Source organism: Zalophus californianus, chromosome 9 (genome assembly GCF_009762305.2).
Source record: "Zalophus californianus isolate mZalCal1 chromosome 9, mZalCal1.pri.v2, whole genome shotgun sequence".
Classification (NCBI taxonomy): domain Eukaryota; kingdom Metazoa; phylum Chordata; class Mammalia; order Carnivora; family Otariidae; genus Zalophus; species Zalophus californianus.
In genome coordinates this window covers 18,377,780-18,396,294 of record NC_045603.1, presented here as the reverse complement: position 1 = coordinate 18,396,294, position 18,515 = coordinate 18,377,780, and the positions used below count along the sequence as shown (strand labels likewise).

At 44.1% G+C, this 18,515-nt stretch overlaps 1 protein-coding gene across 11 annotated transcripts in view; it reads left to right on the top strand.

The window, feature by feature from the left end:
- The window catches only part of STAB2 (stabilin 2), a 147,214-nt gene that overhangs the window by 14,871 nt on the left and 113,828 nt on the right, over positions 1–18,515 (top strand). For all 11 annotated transcript variants that reach the window (XR_003519900.1, XR_003519902.2, XR_003519901.1 and 8 more), the window contains 4 exons: positions 4,790–4,875; positions 5,709–5,778; positions 12,788–12,883; positions 18,224–18,349. Coding sequence is in view for 8 of the 11 variants with exons in the window: in XM_027593936.1 (XP_027449737.1) it covers positions 4,790–4,875; positions 5,709–5,778; positions 12,788–12,883; positions 18,224–18,349 (378 nt within the window). In the remaining 3 variants the exon portion in view is untranslated. The remainder of the gene's footprint in view (positions 1–4,789; positions 4,876–5,708; positions 5,779–12,787; positions 12,884–18,223; positions 18,350–18,515) is intronic.

The window sequence follows — 18,515 nt, the reverse complement described above, 5'->3', positions numbered from 1 at the left end:
TTCACAGCCTGTGGCTTGTCTTTTCACTCTCTTACACTAACTTTTGATGAACTAATGCTTTTAATTTTGGTAAGGACAAATATATCAATTTTTCTTTGATAGATAGTGTTTTTTGTATCATATCTAGAAATCCTTGCCTCCCCTAATATCACAAAGATTTTCTTTTATCTTTTCTTCTAGAAGCTCTATAATTTTAGGTATCCACTGTGAGTTAATTTTTGTATATGATCTGAGGTATAGATCAAAGTTCATTTTTTATATATAGATACCTAATAATTCCAGCATTATTTATTAAAAAGACTATCCTCTCCCCATTGGATTGCCTTTGGACTGTTGCAGAAAATCAATTGACCATCTATGTGTGGGTCTATTTCTGGACTCTCTATTCTGCTCCAGTGATCTGTGTGTATATCCCTTCACCATACCACCCTGTCGTGATTACTGTAGCTTCACACTAAGTCTTGAAATATGGCAACGTACATTCTCCAGCTTGGTCATTTTCAAAATTATCTTAGTTATTCTAGTTTCTCTGTTTTTCCATGTAAAATTTAGAATTAGTTTGCCAATATCTACCAAGAAGTCCTGCTAGAATTTTAACTGCAATCACATGGATCTGTAAGTCAGTTTAGAGAGAAGTAACATCTTAAAGTACTGAATCTTTTAACCCATAACCACAATATATCTCTCTGTTTATATAAGACTTCTTTTATTTTGTTTGTCAATGTTTAATCAGTTTTAGGTTACAGACTTTACACAAGTTTTATTATGCTCATACCTAAGTTTTTCATGGTTTTTGGTACTATTTTTAATGGTATATTTTCATTTCAATTACCAGTTGTTTCTTACTAGTTTGTATAAATACAATTGATTTTTTTATATTGCTCTTGTATCCTGAGAACTAATTAAATTCATGTGTTAGGTCTAGTAACTTTTGGGGGATTCTTTTGACTTTTCTCTGTAGACAATCATGTTGTCTAAGAATGGAGACAATTTTATTGCTTGCTTTCCAATATGTATGCACTTTATGTATTTTTTCTTACTTTATTGCACTTGTCATGATGTATTATCTGTTTCGTATATCACTGGATTCAGTTGGCTACAAATTTGTTTTAGAATTTTTTTAATCTTTGCCTTAGATTTTTAAAAGAATTTTTGTATCTATGTTGATTAGAGATGCTGGTCTGCAGTTTCCTCTTCTTATAAGTATTTGTTAGGCTTGGGAATCAGAGTAAGAACGCTCTCCACATAGAAGGAGCTGGGAAGTGTTCTCTCTCCCTCAATTTCTCAGAAGAGCTTTTGTGTAATTGGTATGATTTCTTCCTTAAATATGAGGTATATGCACCAGTGCAGCCATATGGGATGGAGTTTTCTTTGTAGGAGGGATTTTAAGTTCAAATTCAATTTCTCAGATAAAAAGAGGCAGGTCTGACTCCTGAATAAGAAAGGGAACCAAGGGAGGTTAGATTGGAAAAGTCTTAGACTAACGTGTAGTTCTAAGAACATTGGGTAAAGCTGGTGGGGAGCACCCCAGCCAAAGTCACCCGACAGGGGAGTCCTCCATCTTGCAGGAGTGGGCCTGCTCTGGTATCCATCCTGGTATCCCTGCCCTGCTCAGGCACCGGCTAGAAATAGATGTGGGAAGTGTGACCTCATGAACAGGATGGTTGCTAACAGGGAAATTATGCTCCCACAGTGCACATCTGAGAGGTACATTTTCATAGAGACTCTACCTGGAGAAGGACCTCAGGAATCTGTCTTTGTAAAAATCCCTCCTCCCCTACCTCCTTCCCCAGGTGCTTAGAAACAGCTGGTCCAGTGAATCACCTTCAGAGTAACACCTGCTTAAATTTTTTAAAAGAAGGGCTTGCTAACTGTGTCTTAAGGAAAATGAGGCCCAGACTTCCTAAACATAGCCTCACACTCTTGGGAACTGGGATGGGAGATGCTCCCTAATTCTTCTGTGACCAGCCTTTGGCCTATAATTATAATTATATTCTTAGTAGATGGCTTTGCCTTGTTTTCTGCTCTATACGTTATCACAAGGCAAAGGCCAGGCAGAAGGGACACCCAGAGGACGGAATAGTCGTATCTGCCTCAGAGGAGGGTCCGGGAGAGCATGTTTGAATGGCGGGAAAGGTACAGGCAAGATGTGGAGGGAAGCATACGTCTGGGCAGCGGGATGGACAAAAGAAATGGGAGATGGGAGAGGAGGTGGTCCAATGCAAGGAGCAAGCTACCGAGGAGAATACGAGTATGGGAGACTGGGATTCTGGCATCGTTGCCTGCAGAACAAAAATGCCTGGGAGAGCATTTCTGCAAGGTGGCGCTGATTGCTGAGTCCCAGGGCTGGGGAGGCCCTGTGTTCTTCTGAGCCAGCCCACAAGGCAAGCTACCGGTCCCTCAGAGAGCACCTTGCTTGCCTAGTCATATAGAAAGACACAGGGACCAAGAGAGGGAAACTGTGGCAGAGCTGTCACCCCTCTATCTTCCTGGTTCTGCCCAGAGGTGAGTCTGGTTCCCAAAATACCATCTCAGCCCAAGAAGGGCCTACTAGCAAAAGGAAATAGAAGAAGAGCCATTGGATAGTCGACAATCTATGGAAAAGCTCTCATTAGCACCCCTTGCTCAGCATTGTTAATGCAAGTGTTTCAGTTGGGTTTCAGATGAACTTCAAAGTGTGTACCTCCTACCTGCTTGATGAGGGCCCTCTCTCTCCTCTTCATCCCCACGTCCTGCTGCTCTTTTTAGGATAAAGACTACAATCTTTAACAAGGCCCTTCTTTAATGATCCGGCTGTTGCCCCCTATTGAGACCAGATCTAAGTCAACTGGGCCATTGAGGGTTAGGTTGTTTGGGGTCAATGTGAGTGACTTCCAGTAAGTGGATTGAGGAAAGCTCTTCCCCCATTAGCCTCATCCCAGTTTGCAAACCAGTATTTATCTGATTGTTAATCTATGACTTTCTCCCCACTAGACTGGTAGGGCCATGGAAATAGGGAACCGGGTCTATGTGCTCACTTTGTACACCCAGGACCTTCCAGAGTCCTGATTCAAACAGATGCCTAATAATGTATTTCCTGAGTATTGTTACCTATTATAGCACAATCTGAAAGAACAGAAACTGGAGAGGATGAGGGGTATCCACCCTAAATACTAACAACCATCGATTGAGCGCCTAATATTTCCAGTCCCTACTGCAACCTGCAAGGAAGACACTTGAATGGAATCTCAGAGCCTTGCATTGATTTTCCCAAGAGGGGACAGATAGCAAAGAGTTGTACTGGGGCTCAAACCCAGGAGTTTGCTGATTGCGGAGTCTGAACTCTTTCAGACACTATTGCGTCTCACGTAGCCACTGCCCCAGCTGGTGAGAGCGGCCCAGACTAACATATTAGTTTTCAAGGTGATTTATAAATATTAGCTACATGTCAGTGTGTCTTCTCCTTTGCTTCCTTCATAAACATTTCTGTTATCTGTGCTGTGACTCTGGGCTACAGCAGTGCTTGATGAGTATATAGCATAGCAATGAACAGTGTTTAAGTGTAGTAGACTCTGGGAGCACCTGCCAGGGTTTGAACCCTGGCTCCGACATTGTTGTGGGATAGAAGACCACAGACTCAAAATGTGTCATCTAGACTCTGTAAGTTACCAACATTCTGCCTGCAGGGAAGAGGGGAACCAGAGAGAATTCCATCCACAGGTGTGGAACTTGACTCTCTCACCTCCCTGTACCTGCAAGTTATAAGTGTTCTTTTAAAGAACTAGCCTAGTAACTCAAATGAGCCATCAGGTTCTCTTCGGAAGAACTGGTTCTCTCTGTGATTAAAAATCTCTTTTTCCAAGAACTGTTTTTCATTTTCTATGGGTGCTGATTTCTTGGAAGATATATGGCACAGGGGAGCTTTGTCGATGAGGGTAGGAGAGGAGGGAGGTCCGACGAGTGGACACTTCTAGTAGAGGAGGAGGGAGTCCCTCATCACCCGGGGCCAGCTGGATGGCTTTGGGCAAGTCACTCTACTACTCTGTGCCTCCATTTCCTTATCTAGAAAATGGGGCTAAAAATAGGCCTTAACTTCAGGGGCTTGCATTGAGTAGTACATGCGTGCATCCTTTATTATTATCTAGAATTCCGTATCATTAGCTATTTTGTGGAAGGCATTTGTCTTGCTAACTTTAATTTGGGATAATATTTGATCCTGCCTCATTCACACAAACAAACTCTCCTACCAAGCCTTTAAAACCCCAGCTTGAATGACTCCTCCTCAGGATATCTCCCAGACTTCTCAAGGCACTTCAATAGCTCCCTTCTCTGGGCTCCATGGAGCATTTTGTTCCACAGCACTGTGGAAGAAGCCCAGCTATAGAGTAATGCCGAGAGATGAACTAAAGTCCCAGCTTTGCAAATTATAAAGTGTGAACCTTGGGCAAGTTACATGGCCTCTCTGAACTTCAGTCTCTTCATCTGCTAACCAGCACCCATAACAACATCTCAGGATTTCAGTGGGAATAACTTAATTAGAAAAATATAAAGTATAAAAATTAAAAAGTATAAAGTATAGCAAATGCTCAAGAAATGGTAGACAGTCCAAAGCCTTCTAGGACAGCACCTGACTATACTGTGATTCACTCGCCTTCCCCATGTAACCCTGGGTGACGTCGGCAGGGTCTTTAATCATTTCTTATCCCTGGCAGCTAGCACACTACCTGGCCCATGGGAGATGCTCAGTGCATCCTTGCAAAATGCTGTGTGCAGGCATGAATGACTGAATCTGAGCCCTCTGATTCCCTAGAGTGTCCGGGAGGCGCGAGCTTGCCCTGCAGCGGTAGGGGCACTTGTGCAGAAGGCATGGAAGGAAACGGAAGTTGCTCCTGCCAGGTAAGCTCACAGACGTGTTCTCTTTCCCCCTCTCCGTTCCTGTCGTCCCTATTAAACACATATACACTAGGTGGAATCTCTAAGAAGTAGTACTATTAGTAAAAAGAGTATACGATCTGTGACAAAATGACCTCTTAGGGGCTGGAGACCTCTGAGAGAGTCAGTTCCCCGCTCAGCCTTAAGTACATCCTTCTGTAAAATGGGTTTGATTTAAAAAAAAAAAAAAAAAAAAACCTGTGTCATTACATTTGTTGAAATAGTGCAATGAGCTCATATATATGAAACTATTTCGTGAAACTCTACAGGGCTGTAGAAATTGCTGGGTTTTTTTCCTGTTGAGAATCACTACCATGAGCAGACTCCTCTGTGGTCACTGGGTCTGCCAAGTGAAGAACGTCTATTGTTATCCCATGAAAGTGACTCTTTGTGAGCTTCAAACCTTCGATAATTTAAATACAAAGAAATCCTTCTGAAAGGGATGGAGCTCAATTGTCTTCAGAAATGCAAAACTGAAAGAGTGTTCATTTTACTCCTGAGTGAAATTACAGGTGACTGTTAGCACTTGCCCTCTCTTTGTATCTTTGGACTGACAAAGCAGCCCCCTTCTGAGGAGCTCCAGACTCTTGGCGGAAAATGACGCAGGGTTAATGTATGCATTGTAACACAAAAACAGCCAAGTATAAAGGCAGAAGTAGGAAGAAGGAACTTCAGGAAAGGACAGAAGGAAGATACAGTTGAGAAAAAAATGCTGACCAGACCATCAGTTAGAAATCCCAGGGCTTCCTGGAACGGCGACCACTTGGGTCTCATGCCATTTACTTGGTTTTCTACAGGACGGGTTTGGGGGAACAGCTTGCGAAACCTGTGCTGATGACAACTTGTTCGGGCCCAGCTGTTCAGCAGGTATGTCTGATTATTGTGTAATCAGATGCATTTGTAAGGGCTGAAAGTAAAACCTGGCTTAGGCAGCTGGAGACGCCAGAAAGGCTATTCTTTGCAGGGGAAACACCGGAGTTACAAAGAACTAAGTCTACACAGGCAAAGCAAAGAGTTGACAACAAATGTAGTCTTTCAAAAAAGAGAGACAGTGTTCTCTGTGGTTTCCAGCACCCGCAGTCAGCTGCTCACCAGTAATGCTTTCTGGCAAACTTGGCAGCATACGCTTCCCTCTCTCCAGGCTCCAGGATCCAATATCCACCTGTTATTTGCCCTTGAGGTCTTTCTGGGTCCTGGTCTCAGCATAGACCTCCTTCCCAGGGGCCTCTTCTTCCATGATAGGTCCAACCATGTTCTGTTCCTTCCTTTCGGGACTTCTCAAATACCCAAGCGGATCAGGGATTGTTGGCTCCATTTTGCAGATTAAACAAACAAACAAATTGACACCGGCTTGTTCATTCTCTTGGCTCCCCCCAGAAGCAGACCGTGAAACAAAGACTTCAGTATGGGTAGCATACTTGGCAGGTAACCCCAGAAACACTAAGAAAATGACATAGGGAAAATAAAGGGTGTGTTATCAAGCCAGAGACCAGTGTAGATGATTAGAGCTTAATGCCCTGGGGAACTGGGCATTACTGTAGGACTGTAGAACATTCCTCTTGGAGTCATCCCAGCAGACAGGAGCGGGAACCACAGTTTGGTAGGCAGAGTAAGGACCTCCCCAAAATGTCCACATTCTAATCCCTTGTACCTAGGAATGTATTACCTTATATGGCAAGGAGAATTCAGGTTGCAGATGGAATGCAGGTTGATAATCATCTGGCCTTAAAATAAAGAGATTATCCTGGATTATCGGGGTGGGCCTACTGTACCCAAAGGTCCTTAAATGTGGAGGAGGAATGCAGAAGATACCGTGTCAGGGTGATGAGATGTGAGGAAGAATCCCCCAGCCTTTGCTGGCTTTGAAAATGAGGGGGGCCACAAACCAAGCAATGTGGGCAGCCTCTAGAAGCCAGAAAAGACAATGAGCTGATTCCAGCTGCCAGTGAGCACTCGGGCAGAGCAGCCTTCCTAGGAAGGGCTCACAGGATACTGGAAGTTGGCTGGAAGGCAGGGAATTGTAAGGTCTAGAACATGTGGGGGGTAGGGGCAGTGTCTGCCAGATTCACAGTCTCCCAGAAAGGATATGTCAGGTGACCTTTCTCCAACACTACCTTAGTTCTGGCTTTTATGGAAAAGTCAAATTTGGTAGACCCTGCTTTGATTCAGATATTTTTTGCATTAAAACCTATGCCCATACATTGACATCTCACCCCCATAAATTTGCAGACTCTGTAATAACTTTGACCTACAACAGCAGAGACATTGTCTCCTAATCCATGGTTCCTTTGAAGGCGGGTACTGACATGTCTTTCTCCCCAGTACCTCCCACAGTGCTGCCTGCATGCGAGACACACACTACACTTCTGTTGGCTGGATGAATAAGTGAGTGAGTGAGTGAATGAGTGTATGAACGAATGTAGGAACGAATGATCGAATTCACTCCAGCCATGTTGTCCTGATCCACAAGCTTGATTTTGAGAGGCACCATGTGCAGAGAATTAGAGCTTTGGCTTACGCTCAGACTGGGCTTCAGCCTTAGGAACCTTCAGTTTACCCAGCACATGCTCTGTCTTGTCTTCATCTGTAAAAATAGAAACGATATTGTCTCCCTTAGTGTTATTATGAGGATTTAGTGAGATCATCAGTGCACAATAAATGTTAGCAATTATTAGTAGCAGTACCTAGGATTCCCTAGTGGCCCCCAATTTTATGTTTTTGTTCATCCACCACTCCATGGAAGATGATTTCATAAGGGTGTTGGCAAAAACAAATTGAAAACAGGTGTTGGTATTCAGTGTGTTTTTAACATTGTATGTTATATTAAAGGACACGTCTCCCAAATTGGCCCTTTCCTACCATAATCCTAGCATCTGAATCACATATTTTAAATAAATATTGAAATGGAAAGGAAAAAAGGACAGTATCCAACACTGTTTACTTACCAAGAAAGCCAAGTACAGTTGGGGGATGAAAATTTGGAAAGAAGAGGAATCCATGTTGCCTCCAAGAAATTGGTGCCAGTTGGTGATAAGCACATATATACAAGGAGACTCTAAACATTTCTAAATAGAGAAAGTATCCTCCCTAAACACTTGTTTGTGCCATGGAGGAAGGGCAAGTGAAAGGGAGAAAGGTGGATTAGAAACCTAAACTAAGACTCAGGAGAGAAAACTCCAAGCTCTAGTTTCCAATCAATAGAACTTCAGGAGATGATGGAATGTCCTGAATCTCTACCATCCAAGCAGAAGCCTAGTGCTCAATGGCGGGACACACATGGCCACTTAGCACCTGAAATACAGCTAGTGCAACTGAAGAACTGAACTTTAAATCTTAGTTCATGTCACTTAACTTAAATTTAAATTGCCGCACAGTGGCTAGTTTCCTCCATATTGGAGAGCACAGCTCTAGAACATAATGGTTAGGAGAGAAGGCTTTGAAGTCAGACTGGCCTGAGGATGTAACCAACCCCACTTGCTGTGTGACCCGAGGCAAGCTATTCAGCCTCTCTAAACCCTTCCATCTATAAAACAGGAATAATAATACCTGCCTGTGGGATTGACATTGTAGCAAAGCTCTGAGCAGCAGGTAACAAGCACTCGCTCGATGGAAGCATATAGTCAGTGAGGACAAAAACAGTCCAATGGTAAGCAAGCCATGCATGGATGGATGGATGGATGGTTGGGTGGATGGATGGATGGATGGATGGTGGATGGCTGGCTGGCTGGCTGGCTGGCTGGCTGGCTGGCTCAGTGATGGCTGGTCTTTTCCATTAGCAAAGACGAGAGAAACTTGCGATCTTTTTCAGCTGGGCCTCCACTGGGTGCCAGTGTGGTTTCATCCAGTGAGGCACCGGTCCCACGGATGTGGCAATTCTGCCCGTAAGTAGGACAGCTCTATTAGCTGCAGTTTATTTTTAACACTGACTTTAACCTGCTGCCAGAGCATTCTCCTACCCTGCTGTTGATTAGTTTAGAAATGATTTAGAGTTGCATCGGCCAAGGGTTTTCATCTCTGCTGCCAATGCCCTTGCCTGCTCCGTGCCTCATTCCTGGTTAGGGCAGAATGCAAGGCCCACTATCTCTGACACGACTCTCAAATCAATCCCACAATTGTGTCTCATTAATAACAGTAACTAGCATTTGCTGAGCACCTGCTGTGCACCAAGCAGTGTGCAAAGTTTGACGGGCATGATCTCTTTGGATCCTCACAACTCTGCAAGCTGGGTTCCACATGTTATGGATAAAGAAGCAGAGAGGTTTCTCAAGGTCAAGCAGTTATTTTGGGGATAGAAGCAGAATTTGACTCCAAATATCTGACTCCAGAGCCTGGGCACCCGAACACTGCACTGTTCTGTCCCTGATGAGCATCCACCATACATTAGACCCCTGACAAATGATAGGATGCTAAAAAAGAAACAGATTAGTTCCCCAAGGAGCTGGAAATGCAGGTGACAATTATGATCCAGGGTGCACAGCACACACAGGATGCTATGGGAACAGGACAAGGAGCAGCTCCCTCTGCCAAGGGGCATAGCACTGGGGGCTTTGGCACTGTCCCTCTGACCCAAATGGCCATGGCTTTGACCTCTTTAAAGTCACACACCCCCAAGTTTTTTTTGTGTCTCTAGAGATTTGCTGAACACCAGTTCAACAAAGTCCAAGGGCTCCTTAAAAGACATCTCAGAATCCCTCCGCAACTCATTTCTCCTTCCCAAGGGCACTTTCTCGGCCGTGGCTGGTGACCCTGCAAGAGGTATCAGGTGGACAGCCCGAAGGCTGTCCGTGCCAGGTCAGTTAATCCAGTACAGTGGCTGTACCAGAACACAGGACACAGGGAGAGGCTTATACCACACAGCCTAGAGGGAAGTTTAATGGCAAGGACAGCTCTTAACAGTTAGCATTGAAGTTGGGAGCCGGGGCTGAGTCACATTCAATTCCCTCTTCTGCCTCCTCGCCCTCTTCCGTTGGCTACATGACACTTAGGACCTTGAACCTCTGAGTCCAGCTCCCCACTACACTGTGAGTCCTTGAATTTAGGTATTGTGAACTACTCATATTCGTATACCCAGTGCCTCCTACAGTGACTGCCACTAGGTAGGAACTGGGTAGATATTTTTTTAATTGAATTGAATTGACCCTTCTCTAATGAAACATAATACACCCCCCTCCACACCCCAGTTACCTCTATGACCAATCTGACTTCTCTCTGGTGCTCCCGTTCCAACAGCTACAGCCATAGGTGAACATCAAAGTGCTTTGTTAAACTAGAAAGAATGGCAAGTCCGTTTTGGAAGTGAGGATGACAAGTGCAAGTCCAATTTACATTTTCACATTATCTGTATGAATACTTGAGCTGGATGTCTCCCACGTTTCATAGGTAACACAAGGTTCATGAGCTCTACTGCACAGAGTGCAGTGAGCATCAGAGGAGATGATGGGTATAAAGCGTGTGGCAAAATGCCTGATGGATAGTAAGTGCTCAGTAAAGGGAAGGGCAGGGCCAATGCTAGGATGAGGTGAGGGAGGGACATGCCTTGGGCACCAAATTGAAGGAGGCATCAAAAACTCAGTAATCAAGGTAAGTCATTTCATTTCTTAGCGAAGACCCTTGCAACAAAGGGCCACAAACAGGTGGCTTCAAAAACAAGAATTTAGGGTCTCAGTTCTGGAAGCTAGAAATCCAAAATCAACATGTGGGCAGGGCCATGCTCCTTTCAAGTGCTCTGGGGGAGGGCCCTTCCATCCCCTCGAAGCTTCTGGTCGGGCAGGCTTTCCGGGGCTTGAGGCAGCACCACTGTGATCTGTGCATGGTGTCCCCATGTCTGTGTCCTCACCTCTTCTTAGAATGACCCGTCATATTGGGCAAAGGCCCCAGTAGGACCTCAACTTAACTAATTACATCTGCAATGCCTCTGTTTCCAAATAAGGTGACTCTGAGGGATGAAGAGGTAGCACTTCAATGTATCTTTCTGAGGGACAAAATTCAACCCATTACAATCATATTTTTAAATTCTTGAGCAAAACATCCAAATATCAAAGAAAGGCAGGATCCAATACTGCCCTGGATCTACCTTGCCTCATTCTGTCCACCCCCTGCCCTGCCTCCCCCTCCTCTCCCTATATCCTGCCTCCCCCTTCTCACCTTAATCCTGGCCCTGCAGGATGCTGTCTGATTGATAATGTAGTTGTGCTGTTACGGGTATTGCGATAAGGCAACAAAAAGGATGTTGTAGGGAAATACAGGGAGGGGGGAGGCCTCCCAAGGGATTCCAGGCATGGAAGCGTGCAGTGCAGGAGGCGGGTCTCTCCTAGGCCAGCCCCGCTCAACTCTTCCTGGCCAGCTCCCATTCACCACTGATCTATCACACTGCATTTGTGATGAGCTGCTTTTTCGTACCATTAGACATAGAGGGCACAGACTTTGTCTTATTTCTCTTTAGGTCATTAATCCCAAGCACAGCACCCTGAACATGAGAGATGTTCAATACGTATTTGGAAGGAAGGAAAGTAAACTAATGAGTCATCCCTTGTGCTTAGAACCTAAGATGTATAAAATGAAGCAGTGGAAAATAAAAAGTAAAAAGGTTGGAATCAGACTGGATAGAGCCTTGTTTGCCAAGGAGAGGGATTTGGATTTCATTTGGTCAGCAATTGGTGGTCCCTGAGATATTTTGGAGACGATCACCTGCCATTACTGGTCAAACGAAATGGATGGAACAGAGAGGTGAGAACTTGGACGGCAAGGCCAGATAAAATGCTACTGCAACGGTGCAGGCAAAGCATGACAGGCACCTGGAGAGCAGTTCCGATGGATATGAGTTGGGGATCGAGTTGGGACATATAACAAAGAATTCAAAGGATTTGATGTCTTACTAAATGTTTGAAATACTTTCTTAATCCTTGCTTTTCCAATATTTGGTTAGGTTTTTAAGCAAGTGGATCTTCTTAATTATGTTTCACTTGAGTTAATATTAAATTGGCTTACATGCACTGAACACATGTGTGGTAGGCAGAAGAATGTCCCTGCAAAGAAGTCCATATCCTCAGCTCCGGAACTTGTAAATATGCTAGGCTACATGGCAAAGGAGAATTAAGGTAATTAAATTAAGATAATAAATTTGTGTTGTTTTAAGTCACAATTAAGTCGTGGTAATTTGTTACAGCAGGAAAAGGAAACCAATACAATATGTCGCACAGAGGGCTGGGCTGAGGGTGCTGGTGACTCCGCCAGATCGTAAATCTTGCTACAAGTGAGCTGCAAACTGAGTGTTAAAGAATTGACCATTTATTTCAAATGCCCTTCACTTGTCATTCCTGAAATGACCTCTCAGTGGGCTTAAAAGATATCTATTTCAAGCTAAAAGACATGGCATAGTTATTCTCTGCTCTTTCAAATTTCTTTTTTATACTTGAAGGTCTGCATCATTCAGGAGGTAGGATTTATCCCAACAGACAGTAGATTTCCACTACCAACAGTGATTGAGTCAGTGGTGGCTTTTCTCTGTTAAACATGACAGGTATATAAAAAACATTAAGTTAATTCTCTTCTTGAGGCATCCAAAGATGAAGTAACTAGTTTAAAAGTAGAGAAAAGCACTCCAGTGCACTCCAAGGCACCAATACATTATCTCATCCAGCTGTAGAAACCCCAGGAGGTAGGTATCACTATCCTCATGTTGTACATAAATAAATTGGAGCTAATAAAAGGAAAATGAAGCCAAGATCCAAACCAGGGTCTCTAGGACTTCAAACCCTTGGTTCCTCCCATCTCCTCATGCAGATTCTCAACAAAAACTATCTCAAAGCATTACTCTTCCAGAATCTTCAGAAGTCTATATCAGGTAATGAGAAAAATCCCCGTGTTCTGTCTGCAGTGTGCAGCTGTGTGCATGGAGTGTGCAACAGTGGGATAGACGGTGATGGAAGCTGTGAGTGCTACTCTGCGTACACTGGCCCCAGCTGTGACAAGCGTAAGTCCTGCCGCTTCCTTAATGTCCCACCAGACCAGACAGGCACAGATGGATGCCTTTCAACTTTGTGTTCACATGCCGGGGCTCTGCATGGGTGAGGCACCATCAGATGTTTTCCTGGGAGAAAACCAAGAATTAAAAAGGGTGAAAAAGGAAAGGAGATGATAGGAGGGGAGTAGAAGGGAGGGAAGAGATGGCATAGGAGAGGAAGTCATGGGAGACTTGGGAGCAATGTACCGACACAGCTATGATTTAGGAAGGTCGAGCTGGCGGCGGTGCGAAGGATAGAATAGAGAAAGAGCTGGAAAACCAGCTGAGGCCATGGCAACAAGTCAGCCACCCAGGAAGGGGGCAAGGCATGTTCTCAAGTTCATGTCTTAAGGACAGAACACATGCACAGGACATGGAGGTTCACTAAGGCTAAGCGATTCACCAGAGGTCACAAAACTACCAAATAGAAGAGCTGGAACTCAAATCATTTGAAATTCTTGAAATGCTCTATCACACTGGGTCCAAGCATAAGATAGGAACCACAGGGTGATTGAAACAAGGGAAATTTAATAGAATTAGTGAGCTATGATAGGAGAGTGGCTATAAAAGCACAAAGTGAACTCTAGGGCTGCTGGAGCATAACAGAGGAAACTTGGGTAGGGGTGACCATCCCCAAGGCTGAGTTCAAACCTTGTTGGAGAAAGGATGGTGGTAGGCCCCTGGGTAGAGGAGAAGTTTGCTGGTTTGCCCAAGCCAGCATGGGACCACACTCCTCCGGCAGGCAGGCAATAATGCTCCAGGGCGCGGATGAGCCAAGGCTGGGGGTGAGCAAGCACACAGAGGGAGCTGGGGGTGCCAAACTTGGAGGGTGCAACATCTGTGTGTGGAAGGGGCTGTGGGAAGGTGGTCACTGGGTACCGGCTGAGCATGCGAGGTCACAAATAGACTGTGCACTCTGAGTGATGGCTGAAGCAGAGCATCACTGAGTGTCCTCACATACCCGCCCCACTGACACACTGTACAGCGGCGGCAAGCAAACACAGCAGAAACACAACACTGCATAAAGGAAGCAATGAGAGGAGCCCCTTTCTCCTGCAGTGGCCCCCCAGACCCCCCCCCCCCGCTACTGGCCAAGCTTCATATACTACTGTAAAGGAGAAATAGAATCCAGTCCATTATCAAAGAGCGGGTAATGAAGGGTGAATTTGGAGCTTAGCCATTAAGAAACTGGACGTTCTTCCTGTGACACTAGCCTCACTTAACTTATCCTCTGGATTTTACTCTTCTGACCTGTAAAATGAAGGGACTGGACAAGATTCAAATTCAGCAAATTCAAACTCATTTAATAGAAAGTCACTGTGGGGCTATGCACAGTAAGGAGGATGAATAACACACAGCCTTCTTCCTGTGGAGGAGACAGGCATGCAAATGACTGATTCAAATCAACAGCAGAATGAAACTCAGGTGGAGAGGACAACCCTTCTGTAGACCTCAGGCAGCCTTCTTCCCTGGCCCCTCCGGTCGTTGCCCAGCAGACTCATGAGCAAAGACCTTTTTAATAAGACAGCATACCCAGCCTAGAAGCCAGCCTAATGGAGAACACAGACAGATGTGCCTCCAAGTTACAAAATAACTCTGCTGAGTCAAAAGATAAACGATATACTGGCACAAAGTATTTGCAACCCACATGGCAGAAAAGTTTTCATAATAACAGGAACCCAATTTTAAAATTTGCCAAAGAGCAGCTACTTCTCAGGAGAAGAAATAAAAACTAGCCAACAAGCTACTTGCTTAACCCATGCAGAAATGCCAATGAATCACAGGTTCCTTTAAAACTATAACGACGTGATACTTTAAAGGTTTGGAGGTTTGGTTTTGGTCTGGTTTGGGGTTTGTTTTTTGCTATGTTACACAGATTGCAAAGATAGATAATACTTACCTGCGGGTAAGAGAAAAATTACAGTACAGTCAATGGGGAGAGGAACTGCTACAACCTATGAGGGAAATTTAGCTTTTAAATTTTTCAAAGTGTGCTTACAGTTTTCTGCCATAGCCCCCATTCTAGATATTTACCTGGAGTAAAAGAGAGGCAGGCACCAGTAGGTAAAAATATATGTACAAAGAAATGCATGACAGTATAATTTGTAAGACCAACACGAGCTAAACACAACTTGAATGGCCATCAGTAGGAAATGGTTGAATGAATTGTGGCACATCGTACTCCCGTTAGGATAACACCAGCCGCTGCAAGAACCAAACACAAAAATCCAACGGCTTAACACTAAGATTCCAAAACTGTACCAAGCATCCCAAGCTACCACACCAAACTCACAAGGGTGTTATGGGATATTTTAAACTTTTGAGGGAGACAGTGATGCCTCCATAGAATACCACACAAATTGCTAGCTTGAGTTGGCTCACAATTTCAACATTAGGTAGCACTAGATCCCTTTCAACAATATCATCCTTACAAAGCTGTGTTTTCAGTGGTTGCTAAGATAAAAAGCAAGTAATCATGCAAAAACCCTTTCGAATGGAATGAGGGAGGGAGTCTCCAATCTGATTCCGAGGTTTAAGACGTTGAGGATTGTCCAAAAAGCTCACACATTCCACTTATAAGTAAATATGGTTATTTAAGAATGAAGTAAAAATATTTCTCTTTATACCAACCACTTTACTTTTTCAAATTGTTACTGAGGTCTCATGACACACTTACTGAATTCCTTGGTTCTAACAACTTAATAAATGCACCTGGTGGATATTTCTTTTAGACCAGGGCACCATGAAAACATTAAGACACTAAACACCATAACCCGAGAATTTGGGGAACCTCTAGCTTAACATAACAGAGGTGTAATTCTTACTCATGCACAGTCCTGTATGGGTGTTCATGGTTGACACCAGCTTCCCACCACATGGTGATTAGGGATCCAGATCTTTCTATTTCATGCCTCTGCCATTCTGTAGCACCTCAGGGTGCTCCGCTTTGAGCCATGGAAGGAAGACGAGAGGATGGAGAAGCCCCTGCTTATGAAATCCAGAATGACACATCCAACTTCCTCTCAATAGTCCATCGATGTAAAGTCGTCACATGACCCCACCTAGAGGCAAAGAGGGGTTGGAAATGTAATCCTTGAAAGGGCAGCCACCTTCTGGCAATGATTCTACTTTACGGAAAGAGTTGGGGGGTTGTTCTCTCCATTTGGTTCAACTAGCCACTGTTGGGGACAATTTCCATGAGTATCTCATATTTGTATGCTTCTTGAGTGCAGCACACTGACTGCTCTTTGTTCCAACATCTTTTCAAGGATGTTTATATTGCAAACAGCCTTGGAAGATGTAGGGTCTCCCTTGGGAACCAAGTGTAGGCATGCGTACTGCCTGTTTGAGTTATCAGTGGATTACCTTTCAGCTCAAAATTCATCTTTTTTGCCTGTTCTGTGATAATGGAGAGGAATTTGTAAATATTTCTCATTTGCCAGCCAGCAAGATGTAAAATCTTATGAATAGAGGGTGCTGGAGGGACACTGAAGAAGGAAGGGTTTTCTCTTCCTGTTTCTGCTTTCACCCACTCACCAGGGCCCCAAAGAACTTGGGTTTTCTCCACTGCTCAGCCCTCCACAGCTTCTCCAGTGCTAAGTCCCTGCAGGGCTCAGCTTCCTCCAGTGTTTGCCTACTGTGTACCTTGTCTAATGCTTGACTCAAGTGGCAGCAGCATAGCCAGGAGCCCCAGACTCCACAGACCTGTGTCCCACCACACAGAGATGTGCTTGCTGTTCAGTATGTCTTCTCCTCTGGGCCATGCTCACTAAGGGCCCTGCAGGGTTGGCCATCTGGAGAGCCAGCCATGCCCCCCTCTCTCCCACACGGCTGGCCCCTATAGCCGCCCTGGCCCCAGCCACACACAGAAGTATACTACCCTTCCGAGGGGGTAGCTTCTCAGCTTCCAGTTCTGGTAGCACCCAGTGGCAAGCAGCTTCCCCGGGCACCAAATGAACCCTCAGGCTTGGCATCTCCTTGTGGATGACCTTCTTTAGAATTCTTTTTAACTCTCATGAGTTTTCTGCCGATAATTCTTTACACTAAAACATTCCCTGTTCAAATAATTGTGTATGTTAAAAAAAAGAAGATAGTAGGAAGGGAAAAATGAAAGGGGGAAAATTGGTGGAGGAGACGAACCATGAGAGACTATGGACTCTGAGAAACAAACTGAGGGTTCTAGAGGGGAGGGGGTGGGGGGATGGGTTAGCCTGGCGATGGGTATTAAAGAGGGCACATACTGAATGGAGCACTGGGTGTTATATGTAAACAATGAATCATGGAACACTACATCAAAAACTAATGATGTAATGTATGGTGATTAACATAACATAATAAAATAAAATTTAATTTAATTTAATTTAAAAAAATTGTGTGGTTTTGTCTCTTGCCTGGGCCCTAAATAATACATTGCCTATGATTTAAAAAAACAAAAAAACAAAAACTTAGGTTCCCTAAGATTGGGGCTCCTCCCCTGTAATGGAATCCACGGCAGCCCCTCTCTGCATTGCCCCAGAGGACTTGGGGCTTGGAAGAACTGGTGCAAAAATGCCACCACTCTGGCCACTACTCTTGATGTGAGTCATAAACTGTCCTTCACCTCTGACCCAGGAGTCTCATAGCTTCTACCGGCATCCTCGGAACTGTATTAGCCCAACTTCTTAGCTTTGCACATTGGATAATATGTCAGATTCCTTGTAGTTTTTGACAACCAGCTGTGCCCCCCTAGATGATGAAGTATACACAGTTATTAGAGATTAAAATAGGGGCACCTGGGTGGCTCATTCGTTAAGCATCTGCCTTCAGCTCAGGTCATGATCCCAGGGTCCTGGGATCGAGCCCCACGTCCAGCTCCCTGCTCAGCGGGAAGCCGGCTTCTCCCTCTCCCACTCTCCCTGCTTGTGTTCCCTCTCTCGCTGTGTCTCTCTCTGTCAAATAAATAAATAAAATCTTTTAAAAAAAAAAAAGATTAAAATAGATCTTTAAAAACCTCCATAATATACTGTTAAATTAAAAATCAAGTTGCTAAATAGCTTCACAGGATTCTATTTTGTTTAAAAAAAATCACCTAAATAAATTTATAAGTGAATGTAGTATATTGACTATTGATATTATTTACTTTGGGAGTGAAATGGAAGAACGAGAATCAGAAAATGGTTCATTTTTACTTTATACATTCTTTGTTTTTTGAATTGTCACAGTGAGTCTTTTTTAATTACATTTTTTAATCACAAAGAACACTGCATTGGTTGAATTTTTTAGAATCAGTTATTCTACTAATGTGAGTATCTCAACAATCTTGCTTTGCAGCCATCCCTGAATGTGCAGCCTTGCTCTGCCCCGAAAATTCCAGATGCTCACCTTCCAGCCAAGATGAAACGAAACTGGAATGCAAATGCCTTCCCAATTACCAAGGCGATGGCCACTACTGTGAGCGTAAGTCGAATTTAGATACTGCTAGCTCATTAATTGAGACGTTTAAGTTACTCAACAGAAAAAACAAAACCTCACAACCTCTCTAATATTAACACAATGGCACCTCAATTTATCTCTGTGTTAAGTTGAATGAAATATATAACAAGTGCGGAGCACATGCTCATCC